The 17,569-nt window shown below is 41.0% G+C and overlaps 1 protein-coding gene across 2 annotated transcripts in view; it reads right to left on the minus strand.

Moving 5' to 3' along the window:
• pcsk5b (proprotein convertase subtilisin/kexin type 5b) overlaps positions 1–17,563 on the minus strand; it is a 51,846-nt gene extending 34,283 nt beyond the window's left edge. For both annotated transcript variants that reach the window (XM_020602455.1, XM_020602454.1), the window contains exons 1-5: positions 17,497–17,563; positions 13,455–13,559; positions 5,349–5,501; positions 3,833–3,976; positions 2,927–3,003 (exon numbers count right to left, since the gene is read on the minus strand). In XM_020602455.1, the coding sequence (XP_020458111.1) occupies positions 2,927–3,003; positions 3,833–3,976; positions 5,349–5,501; positions 13,455–13,559; positions 17,497–17,505 (488 nt within the window). In that variant the 5' untranslated portion in view covers positions 17,506–17,563. The remainder of the gene's footprint in view (positions 1–2,926; positions 3,004–3,832; positions 3,977–5,348; positions 5,502–13,454; positions 13,560–17,496) is intronic.
• Positions 17,564–17,569: the final 6 nt, after the last annotated feature.

Genomic DNA, 17,569 nt, shown 5'->3' on the forward strand with positions numbered 1-17,569 from the left:
ATGTACATACTGTATATTTATCAATAGATTATTGTTTTTGTCTCTTGACTTTACCTATTCTGTTTTTATTCCATTTTATTTTAATGCACACTGCGGGCCACTGAGCAGGAAGAAATTCTTTGCGTTTTAACATACAGTACTTAAAATCAAATCAAATTTTATTTGAATAGTGCCAAATCACAACAAAAGTCATCTCAGGACACTTTACAAAGTAATGTCTAGACCTTACGGTTATCAATATTATTACATAGGGGAAAACCCAACAAATCCCCCTTGAGCAAGCACTTGGCGACAGTGGGGAGGAAAAACTCCCTTGACTTGTCAATAAAGATTCAGATTCTCATTCTTTTTCTTCATAGGCCTGACAGAGAACAGAAGATGAGGCAGTCATACATTTGTAATGACAAATATGTGTAGGGTTCCTAGAAGTACAAGCACACACTGACGCACAGTTTGGACTTTGACAGATTTTCTGAGTGCAGCACGTATTGTGCTTCCCAAGTGCACACAGACACAAACAGAAACATATCGAATGAATGGCCAACATCAGTGATAAGTCAGACTACTCATGACACTCGAACAACTAAACACACACACACACACACACACACACACACACACACACCAAGGTAACATTCCACCAGTAACTGTAGTGGTGACAATCGGCCCAGGACAGCGGCCAACGTAAACAAAGGCAAGTACACTCGTGTCCGTGGCCTGCTCAATAACACTGCTTTGTGGATCAGCATTAACACACTCGCATACACCTCCTGCAGAAAACACCTGCATTACAACACCCCTGAAAACAGCTCTGAACGATGCCCTGTGGAAAACCCTGGGGATGACATGGGGAACGTTTAAAGTCCAGGGAAGCACTAAAAACTCAAATCCCCAGGTTACTGTGAAATGGATTTTCCTTGGTCTAATATTTATTTAGCAATATAATCAAAGGTAAAAAGCACTAGGGCATCACTTAGGGGAAGCAGAACACCCATGCATGGCAGCAGCATCACACATACAAATAACTTTTACTCAACAGCAACCAGATTTTCACGCTCTACACTGGGGCAAAACAAAACAAAAGCACAGTAACGTCCTCAACATAAACCACTATTTGCCAGACATCTTTTCATCTATTCTAAGTAAGAAAATGGATTTGCGTATTTACCGTAATGACACTTTTACACCAAGTCAATAACACCACTGCTCACTTGTGATAATTGACTCTTACAGGGTTTTAGCAGTTCTCAGTTCACAGGTCTCAGAGTACATTTGCAGGCACACACATACACACACACATATACATATATATATTTATATTACATTGAAAACATAAAGATATATATTTTGGATAAATTTATATGGAATTCAGCTCTTTATATGGAAACCTTCGACCTAATTGGGCATACTTTACACCCTGACAGAAAAACAAACACAAATGAAACCCTGTGGGTAAAAGTAAAACATTAAATGGCTGAAAATCCACAATAGGTCCCTTTTATCACAGTTAATGAGCCAAGCTGCTGGTTCCCTCTTTTGAAACACTTAAACAGTCGAGGTCGGTTCACTTCACTCCACTAATCCATAAAATGGCCTGCGTGGCCGTCTTTCCAGTCTTTGTGTTTGCCCGTATTTTTCCATTTTCTACACATCTGTGTCACAGTCACTTGCAAATCTGTGTTTCAACCAAAACCATATAACATTTGTGCAATGGATAAGTTGGAACAAGACCCACTTGCACACAGTAATTATTCAAATGCATAAACAGATACTTTTTAACTTTGAGGAAGATTCCAGACTTGCCCTCAGATAAACTCACAAGGCTCTTGTGGTACCACCTCATTTATTCATTTATTTATTTATTTATTAACAGCTGTTTTGCCCGCTCTTCAACAAGCAAAGTAAAACCTCGTATTTGTTGGTTCTTTGTGAATCATGCTTACAACAACTGTTCTTTGATTCTGTGACCACTTCTTCTTTTTTCAAATAAGGACATCTAACGCAATCATAACAGCATTTTCCATTTATTTGTCATATTGTCCTTGTGGAAAATATTTAAGAATCAGCAGACACAATGACCTTCACTGGTAAAACAGATGCTGCTGTATCCAAATGTGTTATTACAGAGGGCTGTATGAAAGATGCAGTCAGAACGTACTTACTTTTTTCTACCTGCTTAGATCCAAAGAACAGCTGTTAAACCCATACAGATAGACAACAAGAGATTAAAATCCAAAAACATTTCATTATTCTTGTTACTATACAATTTATAGATCAACAACAGTTTACACTTTGCCAGATGGAGCTAAAATTAGTACCATTCCTCAGATATCTAACACGCTCCTTGCTTTTCAGGCAACCTCACAAAAACCGTCCACATGTATTCGGCTCGCATGAGAGACATGGGATCCCATAAAAGAATTTGGTGTAAAAACTAATATGAGAAAGGCAAAGAAAGCAAACCAGATTCCTGTCCACACATATTATGTCTTATCATGTATGAATTGAGCATTAAAAGAAACCCAGCTCATTAAGCTGCATCTGTAGACTTCATGTCTCTTTAAGACAATGCTTTACCAGGAGGGACCGAGCCGGTGCCAAGGCTGCTGCAGGCCAACCCACATACATCACACACACACACACACACATACACTCTCTCTCCCAAACAGAAAAACCACAACCCACCCACAAATGTATAATCAAGTACAGTAACATAACTCATCACACACACACTACAAGGTCGGGACTTAGCAAATACAAACACACAGAGGTTCTAGTAAAAATAAATAAATAAAACTATAAAAGTCACTGACACACAGAAAAGCATTTGGGCGACTGTGAAACCAACACAATAAAGCCACATGTCACCCATTACAATTACATTTCTTTCTCTTACTAGTTCTGAAATACATTTTTCTTTTCTTACTTGTTCTCGTTTGTTGCATCATATCGAGGCATGGGATCCATATCATTGCCGTTGACATCAAAGCTGGCTTGAGGGTCCTGGAGGAGACACGGAGGTCACAACAAGAACGCCAAACACCAAAATGACAGTTGCCATGGTGATCAATGAACAGGGGGTGAGAAAAGGTTACATAAACAGGTGAATTCATTAGATCCAACACCCCTGGTGTATGTGGGAGCGAGTATTAACAGACTTGTAGAAGCTTCTCTAACCCAGTCGCACAGTTCACATTAACATCGCTCACAAAACTTTTGTAAATCGAATGCAATCAGAGCTAACTCAATCTGCCGTGTCGCTCCCACCCTTTGGCATCAACAAATCCAGGCATTAAGAGCAGCTAATAACAGCAGCGCAGGCACTGTCAAACAGGGAGCAAATCATTTCAGCTGCACAGCTGCCTGAGGCTGAGAAGTTACTCAACTATCTGACCTTTCAGGTAGACAGCTCAACATGCACAACCATGGCCAAATAAATATGTTCACAGCACAGCTGCACATCCACAGGTGTGAGAAAGCTTCCCTTTGAAATGCATTCTATGATTATCTGATCCAGACTACAACCACTAGTGCAATGTAGTTGATTATTTGATTTCTGTAACCTATCTTTCTCTAAGTTACATGCCTAAAGGAAAATTAACTTCTACTTACAGCCTACAACTTGTTAGTCATTAATCACACACCAACAGCCGCACACACAAATGCACAGACGATCACTTACTCCAAAAGGTTACATATAAATTCTTATACCCAACACACAGTATACAAAGATTAACACTTTCATTTCACTTACTGGTTTATTAACACTCCGACACTCAACACGCACACAGCCACTCATAGCTGCCCTACACACGCATACATACAAACTCACGTAGTTCTGAAAAAGGTCTGGGTGGTTCCGCTCGATGCCGTCATCTAGTATGGTCACCACCACGTCTTTACCTGTGTAGCCTCTCTTCCACGCCCCCATGATGTTCATGTCCGACTGGCAGTTATGGACGTCATCGTTACAGTGCTGGACAGATGGAAGCGGGTGTGAGAGGAGAGAACAGAATGAGAGAGAGAGGATGAGAAGGAAAACACACAGGTTTGCATAAGAGTCCATGATGAGTGAGGTCCTGTCCCAATAAACTTGCATGAGCATTATAATGTCATAAAAAGGCACAATCTTAATTAAGTCCAAGTTAAAGTCACACAGCCTGACTCAACCACAACAAAGATATAATTGGAGAGGAAAAAAACTTCAAGCTCAAGACATTATGACTAATTTAACTATTTAAATAAATAACTCATGTTGAAAAATGATAAATTGTTGAATACATGAAACTACCAAGCAGCATGGAAAAAAACTCCCAAAATTAGATCAAATCAGAGACAGGAAAAGTTGGACACCGCGTCCTTGTTACCCTGCCCTCAGGTCATTATGCACTGGGGTACAACTTTGACCTCCCACAAGTCACAAACATCCTTATCAAGTGTGACAATTTGTAATCAACATCAATGTAATTCCAGGATGAAAATGCAAATCATTGATACAAATTAATGTAACATCTTTGGCATGAATCAATTAAGGGCAAATCTCTTGAATAAGTCTCTTTACTAATTTGAAATATGCATAAAAAATATACATCTGGACAAAACGAAATGTTCTAAGCATTGACTAGATCAGGAAGCTTGGTTAGAAATGACTGTAGGAAACATTTTTCTATTTAAACCTGAAAACAAGCACAGGAAGTTTGGACTCTTGTGCTAAACCTGGAAAAATATGTTTTATAAACTCTGGTCAAAGTATTAGGAGTTATCTGTACTGAGTTAACAATTGACAGAGCTAAGGGCACTCAACCACACACACACACACACACACACACACACACACAAATACATAACTATAAGAGCAATGATCCGAAGGTGTATGCAAACACTTGTGATAAGCCCACAAATCTCTGTGGTGTGAATATAAAAGCACTACGTATGCAAGTGTTTGTGAGACTGTGTGCACAATGCCGATCGACGAGAAGTGATTTTGAAATGCGGGAACACAGGCGTGTATATTTCTACTTGTGAGGACATTCCTGTAAGAAACACAGAACGTCGTACGCTGACTTTTAACTGTATCTTTGCAAACTGAGGAAAGAGACAAATTTCATCACTGTGGCTCTTCTTCTCAGTACAACACACAAATCCCTCAGCTCTGCTGACCATGCAGTAATCAGGACTGTGCTGTGACCTCAGCTGACCTTAGACCCACAGACTGCATAAACATAAGCAGCATGCAACCCTCTGAACTGCAGAGCACAGCACAGACTCAACTAAACTGTATGGGCTCCACCTGTCTTGGTGCCGTAAACATAGAGCGGGCGTCCGGTGTGATTATACAGTGTACTCACAATGTACCACATACTGCTCCACTTGGCGTCATTATAGAATACGTTGCTCTGGGCCAGACTGCTGTGGGCGGAGCTTGATAGAGCAAGGGGTGGGGATGGTTTGTAATCCCTCTTGATCCTCCTCTTCACCACCTGCTGCTGTATCCACTCCACCTGGAGCACACAAACACAGACAGATAGAAGAAGCTGAGCAGGCATCAAATAATAACACACAGTAGTCGAATTACTTCACAGGAGGCACCATCAGTCAACAGGTGGGAATTCCTGTCAAATAATGTGTTCAAGGTATTCCTTTAGAAAAGATACGGTGCTGCATCTTCGCCTAAAAAAACGGAAACCCTAGTAGCTATGTTTCCTCTTTGCCTTACTAGAACAATGTTTTACATGTGGTCTTCACATGTATCTGGCAAAAGGTAAATGTTTGAAGACTACCAAATAAAAAAAAAAGCCAGCTAAAGAAATTACAGAACAAAGTAAATCTGGACACATACGTTTAGGAAGCATCCCCAGGACATTGATATATTATGTTATTACTATAAGGCATCCTTTTAACAATCTAAAAATTACATTACAGTGTATGTCAATTTAATCCAATGCATTTTTCTCTGGACTAATTTCCTTTCTCTCCATAAGTTCACTTTTCCTTGTCCGCAAACTGGTCAGACTAACACACACACACACACACACACACACACACACACAAAAAAAGCATAAATGCCTCTCAGGTAACATCAATCTCTCAAATGTTATGGGCTCTCTTCAAGGCACAAGGGATTCCTTGGCAGGAATCTTGCTCCACTTTCAGACGGAATTTTCCCAATTTCATAATCGGCATTGTTGGATCTGAACAGGACGACTGGACCCACTTGCTTGGCCTTGCTCAGCTGTTTTTTTTTTAAACTGTGAAATGTGTTTAGTCTAGCTGAAGTCCTGCAGACTTCATCTCTCTAAAAGATTCCACGAAAAGCTTACGTGTACCAGCAGTGACTGTACAAAAACCAAAATGTTAGCAGGGACAAGATGGCACAATACATAGAGAATGCATGAGATGAACACGCCGTTGTAATTCTTTAAACTAAAGTTTGCACACAGACATGATTGAGTGACAGGTTACACAGGCTATATTAGGGGTTTATTCATTAACTTTAGGAAGTGTTCATGTTCAGATGAACTGTGGTGGAGCTACTGCTTTTTAAAGTGCACCACTGAGATGATCACCACAGCATCTACTGTAAACCTAAAGCGCATGATGTGCACAAAGAAACTCCACTTGTAACAGATAATCAGTAGAATAAATTTCAATTTTTGTTCTGTTGCTCAGTTTGCCAGTCCCAGAAATCTGAGGCTTTACTGAACAATGTCCAACTGCAAAGATGAAGCATTTCTACACATCAATACAGCTCCGGCAGAAAGAGACGAGAAGAAGAGAATAGCTGGCATAATGACTGCAGAGTGATTATCCGGTCTCATGCACTGAAACAATCTTCCAGGCTCTCTGGAGAGTTGGAGAGCGAGGCGACGAGATAAGATGAGAGAAGAGGTGATGAAGAGAACAAGTCCCAGGAGAGTCAATAAAAAAAAAAAAAAGACTGAGCTGGAAATGGAGGGAAGTGAAAACACAGCTAGATAGACCAAGAGACAAAGTGAAGGGAGGATCATTGATTTCATAAATAGCATTGATTCAGTAACTTAAGTATGTGGCTTGTTATAGATTGTGACAGAGGGTGGGGAAAGAAAAAAAAGAGTTCTGTAGTTGACTCGAGTGCGTAGACGTCCTGTTCAAAACAGACAGATATGAGATACGGCAAAGTGAGGCAGAAAGAGTTTAAAAAAACAAAACAATGAGATATTATGTTTCAACCTGATGCTTTTCTATCTGATAAGGTCGCGGCTCATTTCACTCCAAGTTCTGTCAGGACCATCGGCTTCAAAACAACCGCTTACACACGCCATTAGCCTCAAAAACACACCGTCATCAGGAACTGTGGGCGAGTGTAGCTGCACAAACCACTGGTGTATCATTACAATTTGCATACATTAGCAAAAGAAGAAATGATTCTGCTAAAGGTAGAACCCAAGTACTGTGAGGTTCATCTCAAATGTCTCTGACAAGACTTAAAGGTTAAGGTTGGTCATTTTGTATATTAATAGTCTTTTCAACAATCCCCGTAGGGAGTCTATAACCAAAAATGAACTGCCTCTACTCACATTTAATATGCGTCAGTCTCCAATTTGGATCAGCGGGGACGAGACACCCAGTTTTTCTCTAAACAATTCAATGCACAATATGGTGTGTACAATTTGATTTGATCACGATACTATTAAAAATTAAATGACAACAATGTACGACTAGCTGTAGAATACTTGGACTTCATTTCTCCCCTTTTCTAGCACTGGTTTGATTATGTAAAGAACAACTAGATATACTGACTTGCATTCTGTTCTTATTTACACAAAATATGAAGTCACTCATGTATAGAACCCACACGACATATATTGCTAGACAAAGCAATACATTTTGTGATGTTTTTGTATTGTGATATACTGTCCCACCCCTTTGGATCAGCTCATTTGTCTGTGCCACAGACCATTGTTGTTAAAAAATGGAAACACAATCATTACATTTTGCTGAATTGGCCAAATGAACAAAAATATAAATCAAAGAATCTTACTGCCAAAGAGCCTTTGCCATATACTTCACATCCTAGTGAGTAAAAAAGGGGCATAAACACTAATGCATTGTTTTATCTTCAACAGTACTTTCTGCACTTTTTGGTATGGACACTGTCTGACTTTCCTTAGCTTTAGCGACGCTGCTTGAAAAATGAACTGTTCAAACAAAAAAAACAAAAAAATGTTTTCATCTGACTGCCCTCAAAACTTGGCAGGCTAACAACTATTCTGAATTTCATTATATAGAAGAACACAGATGTAAAAGCTGGATATTAAACCTGTTAGTCTATATCTAATGTAGGTTAAAATGAATTCAGTAACTCTACATCTACTACTGATGATCATCAGGGTCATCATTTTCACACACCTCTGCACATTTTCCATTTAAGAAGCGTAACAGGAGCCAAAAGAAAACTACTGAAGCTGCTGTAAGTGTGACCGACACCACCAGTATCAGCACAAAGTCAGAGGAAAACTAAACAAGTCCAGAGGTTTCAGTGGGAATGTGGGGCATGCTGACATTAACATCACAATATCTAAACAACTCTAACTTTACTCTCAGAAGGGCCAATAGTCTACTTCCACTGTTTTTTTTTTTTTTCCAACAACAGCTGTGTTCCACCATAGTCTAATGATCACTGAGGAAACACTGTACGGGTAAGAAGTGTATCCACTAATAAAACAGTGGATAAAATGTCAAATGCATGTTTTCTCATTCCATGTCCATTGGTGTTAAATGTATAATCTCTTCTACTATTAGTCTAAAGTAATAATTCACTTTGCTTTTAAAGTCGTTCCTTACTTATATTCATACTGCTGCTGCTGAAGGTGGCTTTGCATTTCTTTACTTGGACTTATTTTTAGTCCTGTATTTCCAGGATGACCTGAGGCAGATTGATGGTGTTTTCTAAATCACGGGCAATACCATCCTTTGTTGTCCCCAGTAAATATCACTCACTGGTAGCAGCTGGCAGTTCTCCTCATCATTTGTGTCACATTTGCTAATGCCTATCTACTTGTAGACAAGACAATATTGCCCTCTATTATTGCCCATGTCTGCCAGCAGTTTGCTGGCAGAGTGAGGCATGATGATTGGATCTGTTCCATGTTTGGTGGAGCAGAGGAATGACCTGGAATCACCTGTAAATCTCCGTCACCCTCCTTTGTTTTCTCTGTCATAGTCCAACTCCTTTCCCTCTCTCGTTCTTCTACTCATCTCATCTCTCTCCCTCATCTGCTTCTTCCTCGCCATCTCTTCTCCATTGCTTTGTAGGTCTTCTTCTCTGCAGATGCCAGTTTCTCCCTAAGATTGCCTGTCTTTCTCTCATTCCCACTCCAAACCCCTTCCTCCCTCCCACTCTTTCTTGCTCTCTCTCTCTCTCTCTCTCATTCGTTCTGTGTAAGGGTTTGCAGGTGGCTCTTGCTGGCTGGGTCAGTAACCAGGGGAAACTGGGGAAGAGTTCACTTCAATAGAACAAATGGGAACAAATTGATCCACTTTCACTGCTGGTTTTTGAGACGCTGTTTGAGTTGCAGGCAAAATAACGGAGAGCTGCAAGTTAAAAAAAAGAAAAAAGGTCCAAGACTAACACCCAGAACAACCTTCAGACTGATATGAGAAGCATGTTCTTCTACTAAGTGCAATTCAGAGCCTCAGCCCAAACACAGCACACAGTAACTTTTTACAGCTTGAGCCCCGTGGTGCTGTGCTGGTCAGCCATAGGTGCTCGTGTCAAGGTGTCACTTCCTAATGTTTCATCTTTTAGACAAATGTAAGGCAAAAATAGAGCAGAATGTCACACAAACACCCTGGCCTTATGGAAATCAGTACCTGAGACTATGTGCATATGATGCATGTGTAAATTGCCCCCAAGGTCCCATGAGTGTCCTTGTCTTCGATGCATGTTCATGAATACAGTGAACTCTAAATGCAGCTGGGTGATTAAAAAAACAAAAACAAAAAAAAAAACAAAAAACTTGTGACTCATTGCAGATCAATTCTGAGCACACTGCAACAGTTTTAACCAATTACTAATTGGATTTGAGCTCATTTGAGCCGACTCAAGTGGTGTTAGTATGTGGCAAGTATTTTCCTTACGTGGCAGGACTCCCAGAAGTCTGCAACATACAAGTATGACAAAACACTGAAATCTCATTTTGTCATCGCTGCATTGCAGAATATCCCGGCGAGAATTCAGCTGCAGACCACACCTGACTCGGTTTTTCGGCACATCTGGGTAAATGACTACAAGTGAACCAGAGTCTTGCTAAGTGAAATCACTGGAAACACCACAATGCCGTGGAGGCGCTCAGCAGTTGTTTCTTTCTACTAATCCTCGCACAGTCTTCAAAAGGACATTATAAAAGGAGAAACAGCCACTGCAGTATTCTAATTGTTGTTTACAGTCAACTTGAAATAGCTGGAAACAAAGTAGACTGAGTATACTTGAACTGATTTCACACCAAAAACTAATAACAGAGCAGAGCTGCAAAAAAAAAAAAAAAAAAAAATCTGGGGCCATCCCAACCATCCAAACTCTCTTGGAACTCCCAGTATGAATGAGTCATGGGTGCACATGAGTACAGCTGAGCAAGGTGCAAGCTGAGTGCTGCTTAAAACATACAGAACTTTGATTGTACATTGAAGATGTGAAACAACACCTAAAGTGTACAAACAAACCCCTAATTTCTTCTTGATGAAATGTAAAGACAGTTTATTTAAAAATAAAATTTGAGACAACATTATACTATCACAATCTGAAAAGAAATGCTGACAAAAAAATAAATAAATGGACAAAAATCTTGTCAAACAGAATGGTTAGAGACGTGCAGTTATCAAGATGAAGACACACACCGCCTCCAGGCCGGTGGCCTTGACAGAGTCGTTCACCAGCCTAGAAAAATGTGAGGTCTTTGACCGAAGAAGCAAGTGACACCGCAGTTTGGCGGATGCCATAAAGTGGTAATCTGTGCTGTGCTGCATCACCATAGAAACATGTACCAGTGAGTGCTGTGGATGGCAGGGTGTGCCTTTCATGGCACCGCTACACCCATGTGACGCACACAAACACGTATGGCTGTCATTATTACAAAACATCATTAGCAGGATGCCAAACTAGCCACCATGTTGGTTCCATACCCACAGACAGGCCCCAAAGATTACACTGATGGACAGGACAGCAACTCTGGGGAAAACACTGACAGTTTCATTGCTCTCCACTCTGCTTTTCCTTTATTTGGTTTCTCTAATCCATCTGTCTCCTCTTTCCTTCTCTCTGCAGCTCCTCCTCACTCTCCTGCTATTGTAAGAGCTTGTTTTCCATGTTTTCTCTTTTAACCTCTCCTCTCAAATTTAGTCTTCTAAAAGTGTCTCAGCCAGCTGGCACAAGGAACAAACCTTCCACCTCCATGGCACACTGTCAGGCCCAAGAGAGCAAGAGAACCCAAGGCCGACGGGGGAGACAAGTACAATGAAAGCAACAGTGAGAAAGGGAGGTAGGCGAGGGAGTCTGAGGAAGAGGAAAGAAAAGGGATGATAGGTAAAGGACAGCAAGTGGACAAAACAAGCTGAGTGGAACAAAAAAAAGTTGAGAAAGGAAAGAAAATAGAAAAACAATGCGAGAGACGACAAGATGAGTAGATAACAGAAGGTAACAGGCACCCACCGTTTTTCTGTTTTCTTCCTCCTTTATATAATCACGCTGATGCATCATTAGCATTCCTCAGCAGTCAGCATGCATTCATGTGCATGCACAGATACAAACAAACTCGCATGCACTTCAATCCACTGTTCAAAGCACAAACACACAGTCATTAATGCACAGATGAAAACCCTCATTCTCAAAAAGCCTATTTTTCAGGGTTAATATAAACTGGATACTTTATGTTTGAATGTTATGGATCTGCAGAGTCTCATCTCGTTTTCCCAGGAACCTCTAAGACCCTTGTGAAAGAGGACGACATCAACAAGTAAAGTGTGTGTGTCAGATACAAGTATGACAAAATGCATTAGGATGTCACAAATGAGACATTTCCCCAAATTTATCCTTAAAACCCATCAGAAACTACTGATGTTAGCACTCTACCCACATAAATCTAAACAGAACTAATGAAAGTCTTGTGCCTATATTGACCACCCCCCCTCCCCAATCCTGCTGACTTAGATGAAGTTCAGAGTGCTGTGGGGTTCAGGCTTCATAAATAATGCAGTCAAGGTTTGCTGACCTCATGCAGTGATGAGAGGAGCATTGACAAGACAAGAGTAGGGTTTACCTCAAGTCAAAACTCATGTTTAAAGGGACAGTTCACCCAAAAACAACAACAAAAAAAAGAAGCTGTTCAGGTGACCATCTCGGCTGGATATATAACATACTTCACGAAGAAAATGATGGGCTACAAAATAAATAAAACCACATGTTACAACCATTATACATTTTGATAAGATTCTGTCTTTAGTTACACCCACTGGCCAGTGATGAGTGACCACTTCAAAATGAGCATGACATAAGTTCAGGCTAGCAAAAAATAGCGCAGTGTTTTGTGCAAATCTTTGAGACTGTAAGTTGCCGGATTTGTGAAAAGGAAAAGTGGCCCAATATGGCTCATTTATCACATCTCGTCTATCAGGACTGTGATCAGTACAATGTGAAATGTCAGGAACACATTTTTTTTTTTTTAAGAAATAATGATTATAGCATACGATCAGCTGGTGTGTCACACCTCATCAGTAGGCTACCATACAGATAAAATAATATCAGTCAGCCACTGCCCTACTTATTGTCAGAGGCTAATTAAACTGGGAATTTAAATGATAAACAAATGTATCGTACACACACATGCACAATGAAGACAATGACAAATAGTGAACAGAAAACCTTAGTCAGAAAAGCCCGTCTGAAAAACATTAACAAATTTGGCAAAATGTCTGGACGTGTTCATATTGTGTTTTGTAGTGACATTTCGAGTGGTGGTACAAGTCTATCGTGTAGCACTGGGAGCTGGAAGACTCTGCTAGCACTGTACGCCTCTGACTGTTGTTGTCTTCTCTACATGTTGGATTGGTTTTGAACAGCTCATCACGTGATGCAACACATACCTGTTATTAATGCAGCTTAGCGAGGAAAAGGAAGCCCTTCGCTTCGTGTAACGGATTTCAAACACGGCACAATCATCGTCACGTGAAAATGAGATCACATAGAGGTCTGAATCGAGATCACAAACAATTAATTGTACAGCTGGGTCATGAGATGACAACTGGACCGTCTCCATGACAACTGATGACCAAAGTAAGAGCTGAAGGAAAGCTAGGATGCAGGCCTTTTGCGAAGATTATTTTGTTGAAATTTCCAGTATCATTTCAATAAAATACTAACTATGTTTTCTGAACTACTTTGTTTCTAAACCAAAATTCACAAAACAGTACAACAAGCTTACCTTGGGCTCCATGGAGATGAAACTATGGCGACCATGGCTGGACAAGGTTGACCTCTTGATGGTCCGACTATGGAAAAAGTGATAGTGGTCTTTAAGATCCCCAATCTGTAAAACACATGTACAGAAGCTTAAGAGACTTGTATATATTTATTACATAACTTTTCTACAACCTTGGGATTCCTCATTAGTTTAACCATAAAAACAAGACAATGTCCTAAAACCGATCAATAGTAACAGTTTTGCGATTGATATTCTAGACGCTTGCATTGCACAGCTGAAGCAAAGATCAGACACATATTGTAATCACCTCATACACATGCAGTCATTACTGATGAGGGTAAACTGTGCTGAAGTAGTTGAAAGGTGCTTTATTAAAGTGCTTTTAGAGAAGTTCCTTTTCTTAAACTTGTAAGGTGACATTTTTTCATGTTGTATTAATGTTTGTTTTTTCTCATTAGTGTTCATAAGCCCCACGACCCCGTTCGGGCCTAAGCGGTATAGAAAATGAGAGAGAGGGAGAGAGAGAGAGAGAGAGAGAGAGTGTACACATAAGGTTTTGTTGAGCTTGAGACATTAAAAAAAAACACAGAGCCAAACAAATACACACACACACACACACACACACAAACAGACTTGAGTGACAAGACTGCTGAAGAGGCCACAGGATCCACAGACGGACGCCAGTTGCTGGACGGTGATTACTTTTAATAATTGATAAAGAGCATACAATCCCTCTATGATCAAACTATCATGGCTGCCAAGGCTCCTGTGCCGTGTCACCGATCCGTGGCTCAGCTTCACCACCACACAGAGGGTTAGATCAGCTTTCAGCTCAATGTTCATGCACTTACCTTCTCCAACTTAAAGATTGATAAAATGAGAAACAATAAAGTGCCAACAGGCCTAGCTGGAAAGCCCAAACATTAGCTCACCATGCTGCACACATCAGAGGCCTTGGGTAATCAGATTATAATGCATTCTACCTAATAAAAAGTGCTCCCACAATAGGCAGCTACCACTTTGGATGTTTCTCACGGTGTAAACAGGTCTCAACATATCATGCTGCCACTGTCTATTTAATCTGCACTGCCATTAGCAGGCCACCCTTCCCTCTAGGAGTGTCTGCAAATAGGAGCTGCTGAAAAAAACTCTACACACAACCTAAAAACCTGACGTCCAGGTCAAAACTACCACAGGCATAAAAAATGACCAACTCATTCCAATTTCACTGAGACATTTTCACATTCAGAATATTTAAATCACAGGTTCAACACCATCTCACATTTGATCTTATTTTTACTCTGAGCTCTAGTCTACAAACACGGCTTAAGTTTGTTACTGTTGTAGTTATGACAACACATGATCAGACGAACACACAGGGGTTATGTACTCAATAGAATTATCACTCTGATGCAATAACCTGCACAGTGAATCACAAATTGTTTTTAAACTTTTGCAGCTGGGAACTTTTGTGACAAATTAGCGAAGTGAAACAACTCACACTTCTGTTGTTCATATTATCTTGCTTCACACTTTTTTTTTCTCCACCAGATGCTTTAAACTTCCATGTCACAGAGTTGACCCAGGTACTGCCAACAGATGATAAGATTTTTCCCATGTCAATAGGAATAACTGGGAAACTGGGAAAGCAGTTTTGCCTGAAGTGTGCCTCAGATTAGTGCTTTCTGTCCACATTAAACCACAGGACAAAAACCAGGCATGACAAGAAAACAAGATCAGGCACATGTGCCAAGAATCTGTTATTGATGAAGAGGAGAAATAAATAAAAATCTCATGTGTGTACAGGAGTGTGAATGGATTTACAAAATCTGTTTTCTCCATAATGCAGATGCTGCAGTCTTACAGCCTTTCCATTAACAACACCCTGCTGGCCTGATGCCATCGAAAACTGATGCAGTATCAGTACAACCTGTACAAATAAATCTCATAACGTGTTATTTATGCAGCCATGTCCTAGTCCATGTCTAGTCTCTGAACATCATCCTCCCTCTCACTGGCTCCATGTTGTCTCCCATCTCTTCAAAACACCAGTTTGAACTGACATCCACATCCGGGGCCTTGTCAGCTGATTTAGACTCAGTTTGGGCCAGAGTCTTAGCCTGGGAAGGGGCTCTATGCTTAAGAGGATTACCCAGAATTCCCCAACAAGGTGCTCTCTCACTCCATGCCAACTCTTTTCATCCATCCATCCATTCCCTCATCCTTCTATCTCCCAGTGTGTGGTTATCTTTGTCTGTTTCCTTCTTTCAACCCCCATCAAGAAGACTATATTGTCCCTGATTCACATTTTCTCTACCATCCACCTTTTCTCTCTTTAACTGCTTTGCATCCCTCACAACCTTTTCTCATTTAGCAGTTATATCCCCAAATCATGTCACAATCTGTCCAATCGTTATGAATAGTCCAGTCATTTGAAAAACACTTGTGCATTTCTTAGCAATCTACAGCAGTAGATTTCTTCCTCCTTATAAATCATTGCTGCACTGATATGAGAGGGAGGGGGTTTATGATGTCAAAGTTCACATTAGGAAACCAGAGTGTGCTGTTATTGCTCCCATGGGAGCGGCTTTCAGCTGACCCCAAAACCAGGAAGTGAAGTAAAAGTGTTGTCTATGAGGTGTCAAAGTCCAATGAACCTGCATATTGAGATGGAAATTAGGGAGAATGGTGGGGGTTGAGGGGAAACTACACTCCACATGGGAATTCCTATGGGGGGCTGCTATAGAGGAGGGACTCTACACATTAGTTCCCGTCAAAGAGAGGGGATAAACGAGGCCATTAAGGCCTGCTCTCTGGGGAGTGTAGTGGGTGGGCGGGCTGGATGAGGGAGGGGAGGTTGAATAGCTGTTGACTAGGCTACCCCACAACAACCTGTCAGAATGGCCCACTCTGTTCCACGCCGCCTTCACGTCAAGCGCTGGCAAGTGCAGGCTTGAACTACCCTGCATAGTTTAGTCATGATACTCTGGAGCATGTGTGAGGTCCATGTTGGTGTGGAGCATTTCTTTTATCCACAAAGAACACAGGGTTTCTCGTTAAACCTATGTCAAAGTGCTTGGATAAATTCCCCCTCCTTGACCCGTACCAGTGTTTGTCATCATTGTATGTTTTACATCTGTGGTTAGGACTTCCTTTAGACTCTGCTAAACACAAACACCTGCATTTGGCCTCAAGTGCCAGATATAATGAATACTAAAGGCTCTTAACTCTGTAGCTGCACTCATATACTTGGTGTAGTAAGATAGTGGCTTAAATTTGTCTGGTGAAATATGACAAGCTTATTCCAACATTTTGTCTTGCAGCTGTGATTCATCATTACTCATGAAACCTAGAAGACCTTTGCCCCATCTATCAGTGAATACAAAAAAAAACAACATTTGGGGGACTTCTACAACAGAATTCATCCCAAGTCTATGCAGAACTTAACAGTGCTGTTTTCTGGCAGCTAATCCAGTGGGCCTAGATATGGACAGTCATGATTATGTTCACAGGGATAATACAGTGCAACATAAGCAGAGCAGTGCAACACTAAAATCCCCATCTTCCTCAGTGTAGTGTGAAAATATACACGCTTTCAATTAAAAACGCAGTATGCCAAGTAAAACGCTGAGAAGGAGGAACATAAGTATGTGTTGGACCGTGGGCCTTTTGGACTCAGTTCCTAAACCATAAAGCAAACATCACTAGCGGTCTCACTTGTGCGTCAAAAGGACCAAGCGCATGAGACTGCTCTGGTTGTGAGGCTGCTCCCTGTGGCTCCAGCCCGCAAACTGAACATGAACCGCGGAAACACAGCGAGGACGCACCTGTTGTACCATCCTGCTCCTGGTCTTGTTTCTTTGTTCCCTACAGCTTCTCTCTAGTTGTCTTAGTCTGAGAGCTACAGAAAGGAGGACTGAGCCAGAGAATCACAGACAAGGTTTGACCCCGCATTGTTTCTAACCACCATGCCCCACTTTTAAGAGTTGTCAAAAACAAGAGAACACAAAGAGAACTCTGGATGGAGCGGAATGCCACCTACCTGTCCCATGTTTCTATAGCCATATTTTTCCGCTATCCGCTCGGCCACCTCGGGTCCCCCTGCTATCATGCCT

This window comes from Monopterus albus, unplaced genomic scaffold (genome assembly GCF_001952655.1).
Source record: "Monopterus albus unplaced genomic scaffold, M_albus_1.0 scaffold56.1, whole genome shotgun sequence".
Lineage (NCBI taxonomy): Eukaryota > Metazoa > Chordata > Actinopteri > Synbranchiformes > Synbranchidae > Monopterus > Monopterus albus.